At 42.5% G+C, this 17276-nt stretch overlaps 1 protein-coding gene across 1 annotated transcript in view; it reads left to right on the forward strand.

The window, feature by feature from the left end:
* The window catches only part of TLN1 (talin 1), a 3443760-nt gene that overhangs the window by 1992398 nt on the left and 1434086 nt on the right, over window positions 1-17276 (forward strand). The window contains exon 28 of the mRNA XM_044078439.1: window positions 4932-5066. Within this exon, the coding sequence (XP_043934374.1) occupies window positions 4932-5066 (135 nt within the window). The remainder of the gene's footprint in view (window positions 1-4931; window positions 5067-17276) is intronic.

Genomic DNA, 17276 nt, shown 5'->3' on the forward strand with positions numbered 1-17276 from the left:
GAACAAAGTGGAATTTTACAAGCAACAGTTTCTAATATTCTCCAGTTGTACTGGAATACCTCAGGATTCTAGATTTCATGGCCTCTACATTTCTCATGATTGTTTTTGGCCTGACTTCACACAAGGAAATTAAATGTTAATTAGATCCAGCACTACCTGCCGTTTCAGATTCCATTGCTTGAGTTTGTAAAAAGGGATTTACTCTGATGGGTAAATGAGCTGTGTTTCAACCTAAGTCTAACTTTTTTTCTTTCCAGACCCCACTCAGTTTGTAACCGCAGCTACCTCAGACTTTGCTTGGGGAGCTTTATTCATTGGGATGAAAGTTCAGGATTTATGGCAACAAGCAAGCCATATTAAAAGACAAATGTCACAGAGGTGATGGCACTAATAAATGCTCTCAAATCTCTAAACCATCTTTGGATTCCAGGCCCTCTACTAATAACACATTAGTGATGTGGTACTTAAACAAGGAGTAAAAAATCCTACCTCCTTTGCAGATTAGCTGTGGTAGACTGGGCACTAGCAACTTGACACATTGTGACCCTTCAAATTACTTAGATTCTGCCTGAGCAGAATATTTTAGCTGACAAACTGAGTAGGACCACACAGTACCCCCATGAGTGGAAGTTTCATCCAGGGATTGATTCAACTTTAGGGAGCCAGATTTCTCAGGGAGACCTATTTGTGTCCATTCACACCAAACAGTTAATGAAATTCTATTCCATGTCTCCTTGCGCAAAAGCCTGGAAGACAGATGCGCCTGGAAGACAGATGCTTTTTCATTCTCACCGATGGAGATGTTATGTCCTACTTTTTTCCCTTGTTTGTAATCTGGGTTCTTCTAAAGATCCACGAGGAGACTCCAGCAGTAATCGTAACTCCCTTTTTACCCAGACAACAGTTGATATTCATCAGTCAGTATTGCAGTACTAAGTATTGGAACTTCTTGCTATGCAGAAGCATGCAGCTGCCGTAAATACCAGAGTTTTTTGCCACCTCCCAGCCTATGATTCCCCTTCACCATCTGATGTCTGTTGTATAAAGTTACATTGGTTGATGTCATCTTCAGTTCTTTTTCGCCTTCTAACTTGATGGACATGACTGCATTTTCGAGTGTTGCCAATCCATCAGTTGGCTTGAATTACCATAATATTCAAAAAGTACCTCATTAAGGATAATTTCCCAGTCTTTATAGTTTTTTGATGTTGATTGTTCAGAAAACAACTGCTTTTCACATGGGAGAAAATCCCCGCAAAGACTTCTATTTCTATTGTCAGTTCTGTTTAAGGCCTCAGCCCAACTTGCCTAATTGCTCTCCTTTTCTGCTAGGTTTAACAACAAAAGGGTTAAGCATGGAACATAATCCCTCCAACAGCATTTGGATTCATGTTGGGCTAGGCCTTCACACTTTGGTATCCACTCGTTCCCAGGTTCTTGTCCAAAACACATGAAAAGACAAACAGGAGTAGGATGTACAGAAGAGCAAAGACATCTCCACATCCAACTCTCTACAGCGTCTAAAGGTTGCCAGCTCTGGTGAGGCAACTTTGCAACCCCCTGGTCAGATACCTGTTACCAGAGTCCCCTGGTGCTTTCCATTCCAGAGAGTGCCATGACTTTGGCCTAGTCCTCACATCGACACCAGACTGTCAGTTGGGTCCAAAGTTGCTAAGCAGGCTAATGCTTCTGGCATCCAGGTGCTGGTGACTTGAGGGTAAGGGGTGGTATCCTCTTTGTCATAGTTGGTAATCAGATGGAGGTCATGTCCACCCACCTGTGATCTGAGATCTTGTCCCCCACCAATTTCAGTACTCCTAAACCTAAAAGACAGGTTTGCCCCATCCAGTGCTGCCAGAGTCCCTTCCTCCTCATCACAGGTCTTGCCACAAGACCTAATCAAGCTGGCGCAAGACTTCATAGACTTCTTGAAGTCTAGACAGCCCATCCAGACAAGGAACTTCTATCACGACCCTCCCCTGGGAAAAGAAAAAGGGACACAACAACCCCCCTTCTAGGCACTTCAAATTCCTCGGAGTCAGAGGGTGATGAGAAACTTGCCTGTGTAGAGCATTTTCTCCTTCAGCAGTATGTAGACTCTGACTCAGAAGATGCCTTTTTTGTCAGCCTCAAGCCTCACACCTTGAGAACTTATCCTTTGGAAATACTCTTCCTAGGATGAAAGAAGGATTCCTTTAATTTTAAGGCCATGGAATTCTCCCATGCCCAAACTAACTATAGAAAGCTGTTGAGCCTCCCTACCCGTATACTCTTGATTATATATCTACATTCTATGAAGTCTTGGATGATGTGTTTGCTGACACATCCTTGCAACCTGCTTCCCTTCCCCCTGCTAGTAGGAATACTGATTGCTTCTATAGGGTGCTTGAGTCTGTCAAACATCTGTATAAGAACCCAGTGGTGTATCCTGCTGGGATCCTCCAAGGGAGCATCTGGGCAGGCATCCAAGTATCCCTTGCCAAATGTTAGGGAGAATAGAATGGTTGACTGATCTGGAAAGAAAACTGACACCTCAGCCACACTGGCCTTGGGTGCTCTGAACTGTCAGTTTCATATGCTCAGATGCATTCTGTGTCAGTACAGGAAAAAATACAATACAAAACAGAGGGGGAGACTTGAAAGGAAATCCAGGAATTGTGCAATGTGTAGGCTTCAGTGTGTCCAGACATTCAATAAAATGTGGCTATGATGCATTGAATACACATTTCAGGACAGCTGCACAGAGTCCATGACAAGGTGACGTACCTGGCCAAGGACTCGGCCCCTGTCAGAACATTTTAAATCAGAAATCCTAGATTCATCACTAAACCAGGAGTATCTCTTTGGACCTCCCCAGAAGTGAAGTTGTTTGAGAGACTAGACAAAAAGGGGAAATGGATGAAGGCTATTAAATAATTCTATTATCATGCCCTTAGATACAGTTGTGACTATCCCATTAGTCTCTAGTTCTTTTTATTTTATTTATTTATTTATTTATTTAACATTTGTTGACCGGGAATGTCCGACTAGGTTCCACAGAGCCTGTTTTCAGCGGAGGCCCGGGGAGAAATGCTCCAGATGCATGTCTTTGGACTTCAATTCATTATTGAATTGCCTGAGGAGCTTTTTTTTCTCTCCAGTTCTCTGCTTGTAAGATCCTATAGCTGATTGTTACTACTATGTTACTAAAATTTAATAAATTGTTTTCTAGTCCAGAGGAGCTTTTCTCCCCAGGTCTCTGCTGAAAATGAGCCAAAAGCTCAGCCAGACTAACCCGGTTAAATGTAAAATAAGCAAATGTAAAATAAATAAAATAAATCTAAGCTGGAAAAAAAACTAAACCACCAAGGGAAAAAGGTCCAGGTGTCTGAAAAAAAGAGGTAAACTGACCAGCATTCCAGAAATTCAGACCTGGGGGACTCGTAAGGACCCAGCCTGTCCCAGTGAGCAGCTGTGACTGTATTCATCAAGTCCTGTCCCCTTCCTACTCCAGAACCCACCCCAGTGCCATCCCTTTTTTCTTGTCCTGGGACAAAGACTTAACTGCCTTCTCCTCCTCCAAACACTGGGAGCAGATCACCAAAAACAAATTGATACTACAGATGCTCCCTTCAATTTTTGAAAATCACCCCCCCCCCCCCAAAAGCAAAGTGGAATAATTCCACTTAACTTAAAGGATCTGTTGCATCAAAGCTCTATCCAGCCAATTCCTTCTGGGAGGCAGGCACAAGGTTTTACTAACATCTCTTTGTAGTTCCCAGGAAAGAAGGAACCTGGGGACCCCTTTTGGACTGTTTAAGACTTGATAAATTTCTGTTAGTACCGAAATTTAAAATGGCAGTTATTTAACTCATTCACTGCAATGGAGCTCAGGAAGTTGGTGCTGTAACTTCCAATGAGCGGAGCCTAAGCCTTTTGACAGAATCAAATTCTTTCCTCACATAGGTTCATAGGTGTGTACTAGGCTAATGGCCATTTCAAACAAATGTTCATATATCTTGAACCATAGGGGTTATGAAAGAAGTATAAATGGGAAACTATTCGGCACAAACTATTTTTATAGTGGTAGTATTATTTAGGTTCTTGGTCTTAAACTGAATTTTATAAGTCACAGTAAACACATTAACTATTACATTTGTAATATTTTGTAAAGCGCTTACAGTATCTCAGCAACCACTCAAGTTACACACACACTGTCAGCAGCATTTTATTCATCTAGCTGAGAGGTTTGGTATGAGGCTAAGGAGTTCTGTCTGTGTTAACTTGGTTGAAATATTTAGAAAAATGTTAACATTATATCTATATATAAATTAATATCATAAAACAACAGTTCATATCCATTTATCTACACTAGACAGAGGTAAATTAATGCAGTTGTTTGCCATTGTGTAAGCTTTAAGATGAAGTATTTTAAAACCTTGTACATAGCATGGTTTTGGAATTATTGATGTAAATTTGAACAAGCAAGATTTGACACCTCAGACATTTGTGGGAGTTAACTGCAGATGCACCTGGAGGCGTCCCTCAAATGTAATGAGTTAAAAATCTTTGCCCCATTTTTTTTCCAGGGGCTTAGATGATGACTCTGGATTTAAATGACGACTACTTTAATGTTCCTATTTTTGCAGGAACATTAATTTCATGCATTTCCACGCAGGGGGAATACAGTACTGAGTTTGAACCTTACCATGAAACTTTCCTGCCAGCTTTACTGTATTGATTTTTGTACTACTTGTAAAGTCAGTACTGTTTTTCTGTAACTGAAACACTGCCTAGTTACTTATTGATATGGATCATTTGGTTTAATTTTGTTTTTCATGTATAAATCTGCTTCTTCAATTTAATTTCTAGAATTCTGTTTTTCTTGTACTTTGCTAAAGAAAACTGAAAAGAATATTACTTTTTTTAAGTCTGTCTTGTTTTCTTTCCAGCCTGGTGCAAAAATGGTGACTGCTGCAAAAGCTGCTGTTCCTACAATCGCAGACCAGGCTTCTGCTATGCAGCTCAGTCAGTGTTCCAAGAACCTGGCTACTGCCTTAGCAGAACTTCGCACTGCTGCTCAGAAGGTAAGAATTTACTGCCAAACCATGAGCAAGTATGGGCTGATGTCATTCCTTTGCATGCATTTCCTTCCACCACATTAGAAAATAGCTGAATTACCCCATAGCATAGTGAACAGCAGAGTGTGTGTGGCAGCCATAGTTTGTGATTTTGTACACTAAAAATCAGGTTATGTAGATCTGGAGTAAATTAGTAACTGAATTGAAAAAAAAGTGGCAGAGAATTCAGACACTTGGATTTTGCAGAAAAGCTCAGAAAGGTTTATATTATGTTTTTTATTCCCATCATCATTCTTTGTATATGCCATTTCTTAATGAAAACCTTTGTAAACTTTTTTTTATTGAGCATAGACCCTTAGAATTCTGTCTTATCATAGGTCAGCTTCTAGTTGAATCCATAGACTTTGATCAATGTACACTTTGCATGTATGGAGGCATATCTGTTAATGTATGGACATCCATATGGATGAAATAGAATTGTTTGGGAGTATACTTAAAAAAAATTTATTAAAAACCCACATGATATGAGGAATGATAACGGGGGAAATGCATCCCAGTGTTTAAGCCACCCATGCCACAATATATTTATGAACTGTGTACAGATGCATTATAGTAGTTTTGCCTGTTAGAAAGAATTCTCAGGTATTGAGACAGCTGTTGCTTTCTTGTGCAGCATCTTGTAATAAAAAAAATGGGCAAAAAAGGTTTGATCAGCTGTAGTCAGTTGGGTAGATTCAAAGTTGATATGACTAAAGCTTGTTCATACTTTATCACCTGAATTCTCAGGTTGATGCGGTGTGTCATACAGTCTGTAGTGGGCCTTTATTAAAATTGGTGTCAGAAGGGTTAGATGCATGTTCAAACAGTAAATACTGCACGCTGATTAAACCAGTACCCATAATTTTTATTGTGAAGATCAGTTATTTGCATGTTTCTGAATATTACTCTTTGATTAGTGTTCTGTTATTTTACTTAAACTTTGATTGGGTTAATCCCTCTAGGCCAGAGAGACCTCTCTCCAGTGGAGACCCCCAAGGTGGCATTCATAATGATTAGTAGACATTTGGTCAGGGTACAGGGGATCTTCCCCTTACTCCTTTCAGTGACAGCCTTTCTGGTGCAGCAGTGGCTGGAGGAAGACAGTGTTATGACTAAAACAAGAAGGGCAGCTAACAGGAGGAGAATGAATTGAAATTGGATAATAAGTAAAACTGTAATTCAGAAGTACAGGATGCAGTTCTCTTGTTGGGAGTCTTACTAGATGATGCAGTTCAGAAGATGTTTAACAAAGGAGAAATGGCTTATAATTCCGCTGTTTTATGAGCAATGAGTGAGGGTTAAACAGTGCTTACTGTGTATCTTGACCCAGCCAAGGCATTTGGTACTCCATTCAGGTATTCTTGACAGCTCTCTTAGCTAGGCATAAATTCTTACATAACCTGCTGAATTGCTGTTTGGCTCACAGACAGGACCTAAGAAGTCAGGATTGGTGAGACCAACTCCACCAAGAAACCTGTCATTAGTGAAGTATCCCAGGGCTTCGTGCTGGGGCTGCTGCTGTTTGGCGTCTACGTCTGTGAAACCAGAGCTAACATTCAAAGCCTCTGTAAAATTGGGAGCTATTATAGATTCCCCCACCTCTAGCCAACAACATCTTGTCAGAGTGTTTAACACAGACAAATGACTGGTGCCAAAGCCATGGCCTAAAATATAATGCCAGAAACTGTATTATAATACCCTTTGGGAAACTGTCAACCCAAGTTAATTACTCCATCAATAAAACACCTCTGGGAGTCAACCCAGTAGTAAGGAATCTGGGAAGACACACAAACACACACACACACACACACACACACACACACACACACACACACACACACACACACAGAGCAGTCTGATAAGAAAATCATTGTATGTTGCCCAACTTATAGGTAAGGGTATGGCATCCAGGTCCAAGGAAGTTATAGTGCCATTCTACTTAGCCCTTATCAGATCTGTTATCAAATGCAGTGCTTCCTTTGGAATTTATCTATCCAGACATTTGCAACAGTTGGATAACCCACAAATGTTTCTCACCAGGCGAATTCAAGGCATGATTGCCCTGTCGTACACGCCTCACCTAAAGGCTTTGTCTCTGTATTCAGTCTCCTACAGACTGCTGAGAAAGAATCTTTGCGTGGCTTACAGGGCTTCTTCAGACCCAGCCTCGATTGATTTTTTGCACATGTGCAAAATAAACAGAACCAGAAGTACTAGAGCCCAGAGAGTTGTACTTCGCTTATGACATAAACAGAAGATGCTAGAGAGACTAAGTATCCCAAAGTATCCTCTCACTATGGAATAGTCTCCCCGTCTGTGTAAAACAGAGTTCATCATTGACCCTATTCAAACAAAACATTGACAATTAAATGGGAAATTGTAAATTTACCTCCATTCTGGCCCCTGTGTCTCTAATGGACAGAAACAGTCCATAACAAAAGTACTATCTTAACCACACCCAACACCCCCTTAAAATTCTGTAGTTATCTCTCTACTAACATGCCCCTCCTCATATAGATGCCCATGATACTCGTGACCCAAATTGTTTGGGGTGCTTGGCTAGGCTTGTAAGGGCCTTTGTAGTCGTTAGTCTAATAACCTGTGAACCTAATGGTGGCTAATATCAAAGAAGCAGATCTGGAGTTCTGTATGGTAGACAGAAAATCAGAAGGGGAGCAACCAAGTTTGGAGAAAAGATTTAACAGGTCAGCACGGTGGTAGAGATTAGAATATAGTGAATGAGTGAGATTGGCTTATTCAGCAGTTACTGTGAAGAGAGAATGGTGACTGTTGGGAGTGAGTATCTGCAACAATTGAAACTACTGGTAATCTTTTATAAGAAAGATATATTCCATGTTGTAAATGCTTTATGTGGGGGAAAAATTAATGTCTGTGAGCACTAAAACTCTTGGTGATAGAGGATGTCCTTCAAGAATGCAACTGCAGTCATAACATATGGGTTGTCCTGCCTCAGGCAGCCCTTGGTCGGCCGGATTCCAAAGTCTGGGTCCGACGTCGGCTGATGTCGCATTTCTCTCCGACGTCAGAGTGGCTGGAGTATATAAGCATCAGCCGACGCCATCTTCTTCAGTCTTTCTTGCCGCGCGGTGCCCGAAGCAGAAGCAGTTCGCAAGTGCCGGTCGGTCAGCTCCTGTATTCTTCGATCCAAAGTCATCAAAAAAGCTAAGTACCCCGTTGGGGACCTTTTCTTGCCTCAGCCGATGTCAGAAATTACTGAAAAAGTTAATTGTTTGTCTTGTGGTAAACAAATACCTCATAAGGATTTCCATTCTCACTGCCTTCCTTGCCTTGGCCCAGACCACGACGTCTCGGCCTGTGCCGCCTGTGCTCGCTTCAATAAGTGCACTCTCAGGCGCCGGGCAGAGTTTGCTGAAGACTTTTTCGGTGAAAAATACGATTACAAGATGCCGTCGGAATTACCGACATCGCAGACTCCTAAAAAACGCAAAGACCGGGACCGCCATCCTCGGCCCGCGTCTTCCACCGACACCACGCCAAAACCTACCGCGAGTGCCCCGGTTCCCTCTGAGGTGGTTATTTCACCGCTCCGAACCGAAGACACCGCATTACCGATGCCTCTGATACCAGAGACCACACCGACGCCAGTTATTGATTTTCCTCCGGATACTGTAACCGAGGAAATGCCCGAGACCATTGCTGTGGATAAGGTAACTCCTGCACGTGGAGCTGCTAGGCCTCCCATGTCCATGTCTATCAAGGCCTACACACGTGCTAAGGCAGCCAGCAAGACTAAGCACCTTACTGCTAAAGCCTTACCTCAGCCTACTCCTGAGACACAAATCATGACTATGGCAGCAGACTTAATCTCCATGATCAGAGGTTCCCAGGCCCATCCTGAGAGAGGGTCCCAGCCTCCTCCTGATAAGAGGCCCAGGTTTGAGCCCACTGACCCTCTCCCTTCAGATGAAGATTCTGAGGCCTCTGGCCACTCCGATAGCCAGGAAGAGCCTTTCCAGACCTACGAGGACTCAGATGCAGAGGACTCCATCCCCTCGGCCTCCCATCCTGAGGATATTTTTTTTGGGGAAGTTCTGCATTCCATGAGGGAACATTTTAAGTGGCAAGGCCAGGAATTTTCTGATTCCAGAAAGCGCCTTCGTACTTTCCTTAAAAAGCCCCAGCACAGGCCCTTAGCTATACCTCCTGTGCTTGATGTTTTGGATGATTTATACTCTGACTCCAGTGTTACCCCTGATACTCTCCCTCCTGCTCCTGCCAAGCCGGACAGATACTATAGAGTTCCTGAAACACATTCTCATTTCTTTAGGGCCCATGCTGTTGATTTAGAAACTATTTCACAGGGGCCGAAAGGGGTTTCAGCTACCACCTCCAAAAATCCTTTGCCTTCCAACAGGGAAGCTAGGTCATTAGAGAGATGGGGAAGAAGGTTTACACCTCCACTACCTTATCTATGAGAGCTCTCAATTGTCTCTTTCATATGTTTCAATATCAGGATTTCCTGTTAGATGATTTACAGAAAACTTTGGCCTCTCCTGATCCTTTAGATAGGAAGTCTTTGCAGGAGGCTGTACACAACTCTCAGCAAGTTAGCAATCACTTCCTTCAGTGTGGATATGATGCATTGGAAGCTTCATGTAGGGCAGCTATGACAGGGGCGGTCATTCGCAGACATGCATGGTTAAAAGAACAACCTCTACCAGATCATGTTAAGGCAAAACTTCTTGATGCACCCTTGGAAAAGAACAAGCTTTTTGGTGCTAATGCTAAAGATGTATTAAAGACCATTGAGGAAAAAGCCAAGTCAGTTCAGACAGTCAAAGATTTCCTCCAGGTTCAGCCACCCAGATTCAGCAGGAATTGGCCTTCAAAAAACTGGTCCTTTCCTAATACTGAAAGATTTCAAAGGGGCAAAAGCAGGCGTGGCCGAGGAAAAGGACAATACAGAGGTTCCTTCAGGGGACGACAATGGCAACCAGCAAACCAAAGAAGTGACACAGGGGCTTCTCCTGCCCCACAGGGACAATCCCAATGACTTTCCTCTACTTCCGCTAATCAAAGAGCAAACAGAGGCTCCCTTGGGCGGAAAATTATCTCTGTTCTCAGACAATTGGCACAGATTGACAAAGGACAAATGGATTTTGGACATTATAGACCAAGGCTACAGGTTCCACTTTCATACCTTACCAAGGAAACAAGGCATGCCAAACCTACCGCAAAACCAGAGGGCAGAGGCTTTCAAGCAAATTTCTCTGCTTACTCAGATCAATGCAATAGAAAAAGCTCCACAACAAGAACAAGGACAGGGGTTTTACTCAAGACTGTTCCTTGTTCCAAGAAAAGAAACACAATGGAGACCAATACTGGATTTGTCCGCATTAAACACCTTTCTCATGGTACCAAAGTTCAAAATGCTGACCTTACAGCAACTCCTTCCCATGCTGGGCAAGGGGTCTTGGCTGATCACTCTGGACCTCAAGGAGGCATACCTGCATGTCCCTATCAGACACAGCTGCAGAAGATACCACAGATTTCTTGCAGGGCCAGAGCATTATCAATTCTCAGCATTGCCATTTGGCTTATCTACTGCGCCCAGAGTGTTTACAAAATGCCTGGCTTCAGTAATTGCTCATTGCAGTCTCCAGGGGATCCAAATTTACCCGTACCTGGACGACTGCCTCATACAAGCGGACGACAAACTGATTTTGACAAAAAACTTGGATTATGTCATTCAATTGCTACAAGCTCTGGGATACACAGTCAACTTCCAAAAGTCAAGACTGCAGCCATCCCAGCAAATTACTTTCTTAGGAGCCAATCTAGACACAACCTCTCAAATGGCTTACCTGACAGAAGACAAGCAAAAGAAGTTAACTCATTATTTCAAAGGTTTGGCAAAGCTCACCCAGATGACTGCAAGGAGATTCCTACAGGCCCTGGGGTTACATGGCATCATGCATTCTCCTGGTTCCATTAGCAAGACTGCACATGAGAAAGCTTCAATGGTACCTAAAAAGTTTATGGTCTCAGCACAGCAACAACCTAGAGACAACCATACCGCTTATTCCATGCCTACAAAAGGAATTCCTATGGTGGGCCTCGGTAAGCCAGGCAAACACAGGAATGTCATTCAAAAAGCCACAAATAACACAAACAATGACCACAGACGCCTCAGACCTTGGATGGGGGGTGCACATGGAGGGGCAGATGTATTCAAGGACAATGGTCTCCAAAGGAAACACATCTGCATATCAACCAAAAAGAAATGCTGGCAGTCATGCATGCCATCGAGGCCTTTCGACAACAACTTCAGCAAGGCCACCTGCTAATACGGACAGACACCACCACTGTCATGTGGTACATAAACAAGCAGGGGGGCACCCATTCTTACCCCCTTTGCAGACTGACAATGAATCTTTGGGAAAAATCACTGAGCTTAAACACAGTTGCAATCCCAGTTTGTTCCAGGCAAAGACAATGTGCTGGCGGACAGCCTAAGCAGGAATTTCCTAGACCCCCACGAGTGGAGGTTACATCCAGAAATCTTCATAAGGCTCACCTCGACATGGGACAGGCCAGAAGTAGACCTATTTGCCTCCCACCTCAATCATCAGCTACAAAAGTTCTGTTCAAGGGCATATCATCCACAAGCATGGAAAACAGATGCTCTCTCATTCAACTGGAACTTCCTAAAGATTTATGCATTCCCACCTCTGCCACTGATGACCACAGTACTACTAAAGATCAAAGCAGAGAAGCCAAAGGGATCCTAATAGCTCCAGACTGGCCAAGACAACACTGGTATCCACTACTACGGAGCATATGCCACAACAAAAAATGGGCCCTTCCCCAATGGCCCCATCTTTTGACTCAAAGCAACTTCAAGACAGTACATCCCAACATTCAGATGCTCCAGCTAACAGCTTGGGAGATTCCATGAATAACCTCAATCTATCTCTCTCCAAGGAAGTTCAGCGGATATTAACAGAAGCCCGCAGACCATCCACCAGAAAGGTTTATTCAGCAAAATGGAAGAGATTCAGCATTTGGAATACCAGCAAGGGTCATGATGCATCATTATTGAACATCCCACTCATCCTGGAATACTTGGCAGATATGCTACAGAAAGGACTCTCATATTCTTCTATAAAGATACATGCTTCAGCTATTTCAGCTAGATACAACACTGATCCACCTGTGTTCTCACATCCTTTAAGGCAATTCCTTAGAGGAATCAAGAATATCAAGCCACCAAGAAAGGCCCCAGTTCCAGCTTGGGACCTCAACTTTGTCCTAGAAAAACTGACTCTACCCCCCTTTGAGCCAGCAGCTTCTGTGGATTTACAATTCCTCTCATGGAAGACAGCTTTCCTGTTGGCAATTACCTCAGCGAGAAGGGTTTCGGAATTACAGGCCCTAATGGCAACACCACCGTTCATTACCTTTCATAGAGACAGGGTCTCCTTACGAACCAACCCTAGTTTTCTGCCAAAAGTGGTATCTAGGGTTTCTTTGAATCAAGCAATTCACCTGCCTACTTTCTTTCCCAATCCTGAGAACAAAGGGGAAAGACTGTTGCATACCTTGGACATTCACAGACAACTTCACACCTGGACAGAACCAAGGCCAATAGGAAGCCTGATCAGCTTTTTGTAGCTTATGCCCCTGGAGTACAAGGAAAAGCAATTTCCAAACAGACTATCTCAAAATGGATTGGACATTGCATCAGATTATGTTATTCCTTCCATGGAAAGAGTGTACCAGCCAATATCAGACCACACTCTACCAGAGCTACAGCCACCTCTACAGCATTCCTAAGAGGGGTGCCTACAAAAGACATTCTAGAAGCTGCTACATGGAGCTCCGTGCATACATTCTCCAAACACTAAAACCTTCCTTTATATTCCAGATCCAGAGCAGGCTTTGCTTCGGCGGTCCTGCAGGGATTGATAGCTACACCATCCTTTTCTTAGTGCTTTCCACCTCCCCCAGCTAAGCTATGGTATTCAACCCATATGTTATGACTGCAGTTGCATTCTTGAAGGACATAGTACAGTTTTGTTCCTACCATAAATGTAGATGTCCGATAGATATGCAACTGCAGTCGGGTTTTCCCTCCTTCCCCTCTATTCCTTGGGTCCACTCCTCTCCCTGTTATCCTAGCTGGGGATATCTGTTATGGTGTATCTGTTGCTTATTTATTTGTCTGGAAACCTGTTTTGTCTTCCAAATTGATTACAGCCTTCCTTGGAGGGCACCTGGCATCTGGGGCAAGAAACACTGAAGAAGATGGCGTCGGCTGATGCTTATATACTCCAGCCGCTCTGACGTCGGAGAGAAATGCGACGACAGCCGACGTCGGACCCAGACTTTGGAATCCGGCCGACCGAGGGCTGCCTGAGGCAGGACAACCCATATGTTATGACTGCAGTTGCATATCTATCGGACATCTACATTTATGGTAGGTACAAAACTGTACTTTTTGTGTATTTATGAAAACATTTTAATGGCATTATTATTGCCTTTACTGTTATGGAGATGTCTATCGGCATGAGACAAAAAAGTCACAGGGTTACCAATGGAGTGAATGTATTTTCAACAAACAATGTGAACATTAAAGCTGATTATGCAGTTTTTATTGGATGATGATGAAAAGGATATTGTGACTTTTGTCATTCTGTTCTGGACATAAAGATTAAAGACATACGTGGATAAGGGGATTCTAAATGTCGCAGAAAAATACAGGATTTAATACCTAGTATGATTGAAATAGAGGACTTTGAAGTGTTGGGACAACCTAAAGCCTTTTTATCTGTGGCTCAAATGAGCTTTTAAAGGAAAGAGATTACAATTCTTCCTGTGTTGACAGTCACTGAAAAACTATATAACAGAATTTTGTAAATGCCACAAAAGTGGACATTTTTGGATGACTTGTGATAAAATAGTCTGGTGGGGAAGGCAAATGTGTTAAAAATATTTCAGTTGTAAATGAGGAATCTGGATAAGAAGACAGTAATGCAGTAAAAGATGTTACAACAGGAACATGTAAGTAGACGCAAAGCCATAGCTGGCTTATTTAGAGTCTGGTGCTGATCCGCAAAGTGCAGTCCCACCCCCTTACCCAAGTGAGGAGTTAAAATAACATGCTCCCCCTCAGATTCTCAATCGAAGAGCAAAGGAAAAAAATTTAATTATCTTTCTGAACTAGCATTTCATGAAATAAAAGGAAAAAAATAACTCTCTATCCCTAGCACTGCACCTGGGTCTTTCGTCCCTTTCGCCCCCACCTGTGTTATGCTACTGACCAAAAAGATGCATAATGAACATAGTTGGAATTTAAAGAACAAAATATAGGTAAAATTAGAAGGGTACACAAGTACAGTTAAGTATAGGTTTATCATATGTGAAAACTAGTGGAAAGAAAGATGACCAGAAAAAGAATGGGTCAAAGTAAAAGGTAGAAACTCCAGAAGGAAAAACAAAAGTCAGAAAATGAAAAACAAATGCAATTAATTAATCCAAAGGAGTCAAAAAATGGAAAAGGTTGATATGGGGGTTGCATCTTTGAATGTGAAAAGCATAATTCACAATCTTAGATTACTATGTCAGTGGTGTGATAATTTAAGAACTGATATAAGTCTGGTTAGTTAAAAATAGTTGAATGTGCAAAAGAGGGGAACAGTTCAGCTTGTTATGGTTAATAAAAATTGTGTGGAATTTATGTATGAAACCGTGTTCGGGTGTAGCTGTATTTAAGCATGGAGAAATAAAACTGTTGGACCATATTGTAATCAGAGCAGGAAGAGCTTTGGTTATAGGTACAGGAGTAAGGGTAATGTAGTAATTCTAGTGATATCTGAGTTTGCAGATGGGAAAACAGATTTATTTGAAGAAAAAAGCCCTTTGTAATAAATATGGAAAGAAGTCATCTAAATCGTAATACAAGAAAGGAGACTAGTAGTATCAAAAGATGTCACGAAGCTTAGGGAATTAAACATATAGGAAAAAGTTGGACATACAGTGGATATAAAAGGTGTGTGCATACCCCTGTTAAAATGCCATTTTTTGTGATATAAAAAGAGACCACAATAAATCATTTCAAAACTTTTCCCACCTTTCCTGTGACCTATAACCTCTACAGTTCAATTGAAAAACAAGTCTGTTAGGGGAAAAATATAAAAAAAGTACAATAAGCTGGTTGCATAAGTGTGCACACCCTTAAACAAATACTGTGCTGAAGCACCTTTTGATTTAATTGCAACATTCAGTCTTCTTGGGTAGGAGTGTATCAGCATGGCACATCTTGACTTGGTAATATTTGCCCACTCTTCCTTGCAAAAGCGCTCCAAGTCTGTCATATTGTGAGGGCATCTCTTGTGCACAGCCCTCTTTAGGTCATCCCACAGGTTTTCTATTGGATTTAGGTCTGGGCTCTGGCTGGGCCATTCCAATACTTGAATTTTCTTCTGGTGAAGCCATTCTTTTGTTGATTTAGATTTATGCTTGGGTCATTTTTGTGTTGAAAGGTGAAATTCCTCTTCAGCTTTCTAGCAGACGCCTGAAGGTTTTGGCCCAAAAGTGACTGGTATCTGGAACTGTTGATAATTCCCTCCACCTTGACTAAAGCCCCAGTTCTAGCTGAAGAAAAGCAACCCCAAACCATGATACTGCCACCACGCTTAACCGTGGGGATAGTGTTCTTTTGGTGATGTGAAGTGTTGCTTTTGTGCCAAACATACTTTTGGAATTGTGGCCAAAAAGTTCAACCTTGGTCTTATCAGACCATAACATATTTTCCCACATGCTTTTGGAAGTCTTGATGTATTATTTTGCAAATTTTAGCCGGGCCTGGATATTTTTCTGTGTAAGAAAAAGCCTCTATCTTGCAGCCTTACCCCATAGTCCAGACGTATGGAGAATACGGGAGATTGTCACATGTAGTACACAACCAATACTTGTCAGAAATTCCTGCAGCTCCTTCAGTGTTGCTGTAGGTCTCTTGACAGCCTCTCTGACCAGTTTTCATCTTGTCCTTTCATCAATTTTGGAGGGATGTCCAGTTCTTTGCAACGTCACTGTTGTCCCATATTTTCGCCACTTTTTGATGACGGTCTTCACTGTGTTTCATGGTATATCCAATGCTATGTAATTTTTTGTACCCTTCTCCTGACTGATACCTTTCAACAATGAGATCCCTTTGATACTTTATAAGCTCTCTGCGAACCTTGGCTTTTGCTGTAGCCGGTAACTGAGTAAATAGGTTCATAGGTTCATACTAGGCTATCTGCCCTAGGGCATTTATAAGCCTAGCCAGAGTGTGTGTGGCTTTCACCACCCCTTAGGATGAGAATACTATACCCATTAGTTTGCTGTGCCTCTGTCCAGCAGTGACACAGAGATGATTCCCGGGGTAAACCTACAATCTCCCATCCACTCGTCAAGATTTCTCTTGAACAGAGTCAGTGAGGGGCTCTGCCTCACATGGACTGGGATTCTGTTCCATAGCGTAGGGAGTCTCTGGGTGATGAATCTGTCCCTCCAGCACGTCCTATTTATATTCGTGTTGAGGTTTAAGTCTCTTGCTCTCGTGGCTCTGGTGGATTTGGATTTTTTGAGGTGGAGCATGTCCATTAATTCTGGGTTGTACATGGCCTTGTATGTCAGGCACAGATCACCTCTGAGCAGACGGTATGCGACTGAATAGAGCTGGAGTTTCTTCAGTCGGGCATCGTATGACATATGTTTGAGCCCCTTTATCCTTTTGGTGAGGAACTTTTGGGGTCTTTCCAACTGCTGCAGGTGTCGGGTAAGGTACATTCCGAATGGGGCGTTGTACTCAATCATTGGTCTGATAAGTGAAGAGTACAGGGGTACAATGACCTCTCCTGATCTGGATGTGAATCCCTTTATGATCAGGTGGGCAATGTAGAAGGTCTTCCTAACCACTTTGGCAGTGTGAGTGTCAAAAAAGAGGTTACTGTCAACATGGGTCCCCAGGTCCCTGATAACTTCTTCCGTGTTTAATGGATTACCACCTATGTGGTAATTAGGGGTTACCTTGTTTTTCCCAAAGGGTATGACTATACATTTTTTGGCATTTAGCTTAAGGCCATGGCTCTAATCCTACTAGGACAGCTGAACTTCATTTGGGGTTAGTCAGTGTCTGTCTAATTGATG

Source organism: Protopterus annectens, chromosome 1.part1 (assembly GCF_019279795.1).
Source record: "Protopterus annectens isolate FY-2018-M chromosome 1.part1, PAN1.0, whole genome shotgun sequence".
Taxonomy (NCBI): domain Eukaryota; kingdom Metazoa; phylum Chordata; order Ceratodontiformes; family Protopteridae; genus Protopterus; species Protopterus annectens.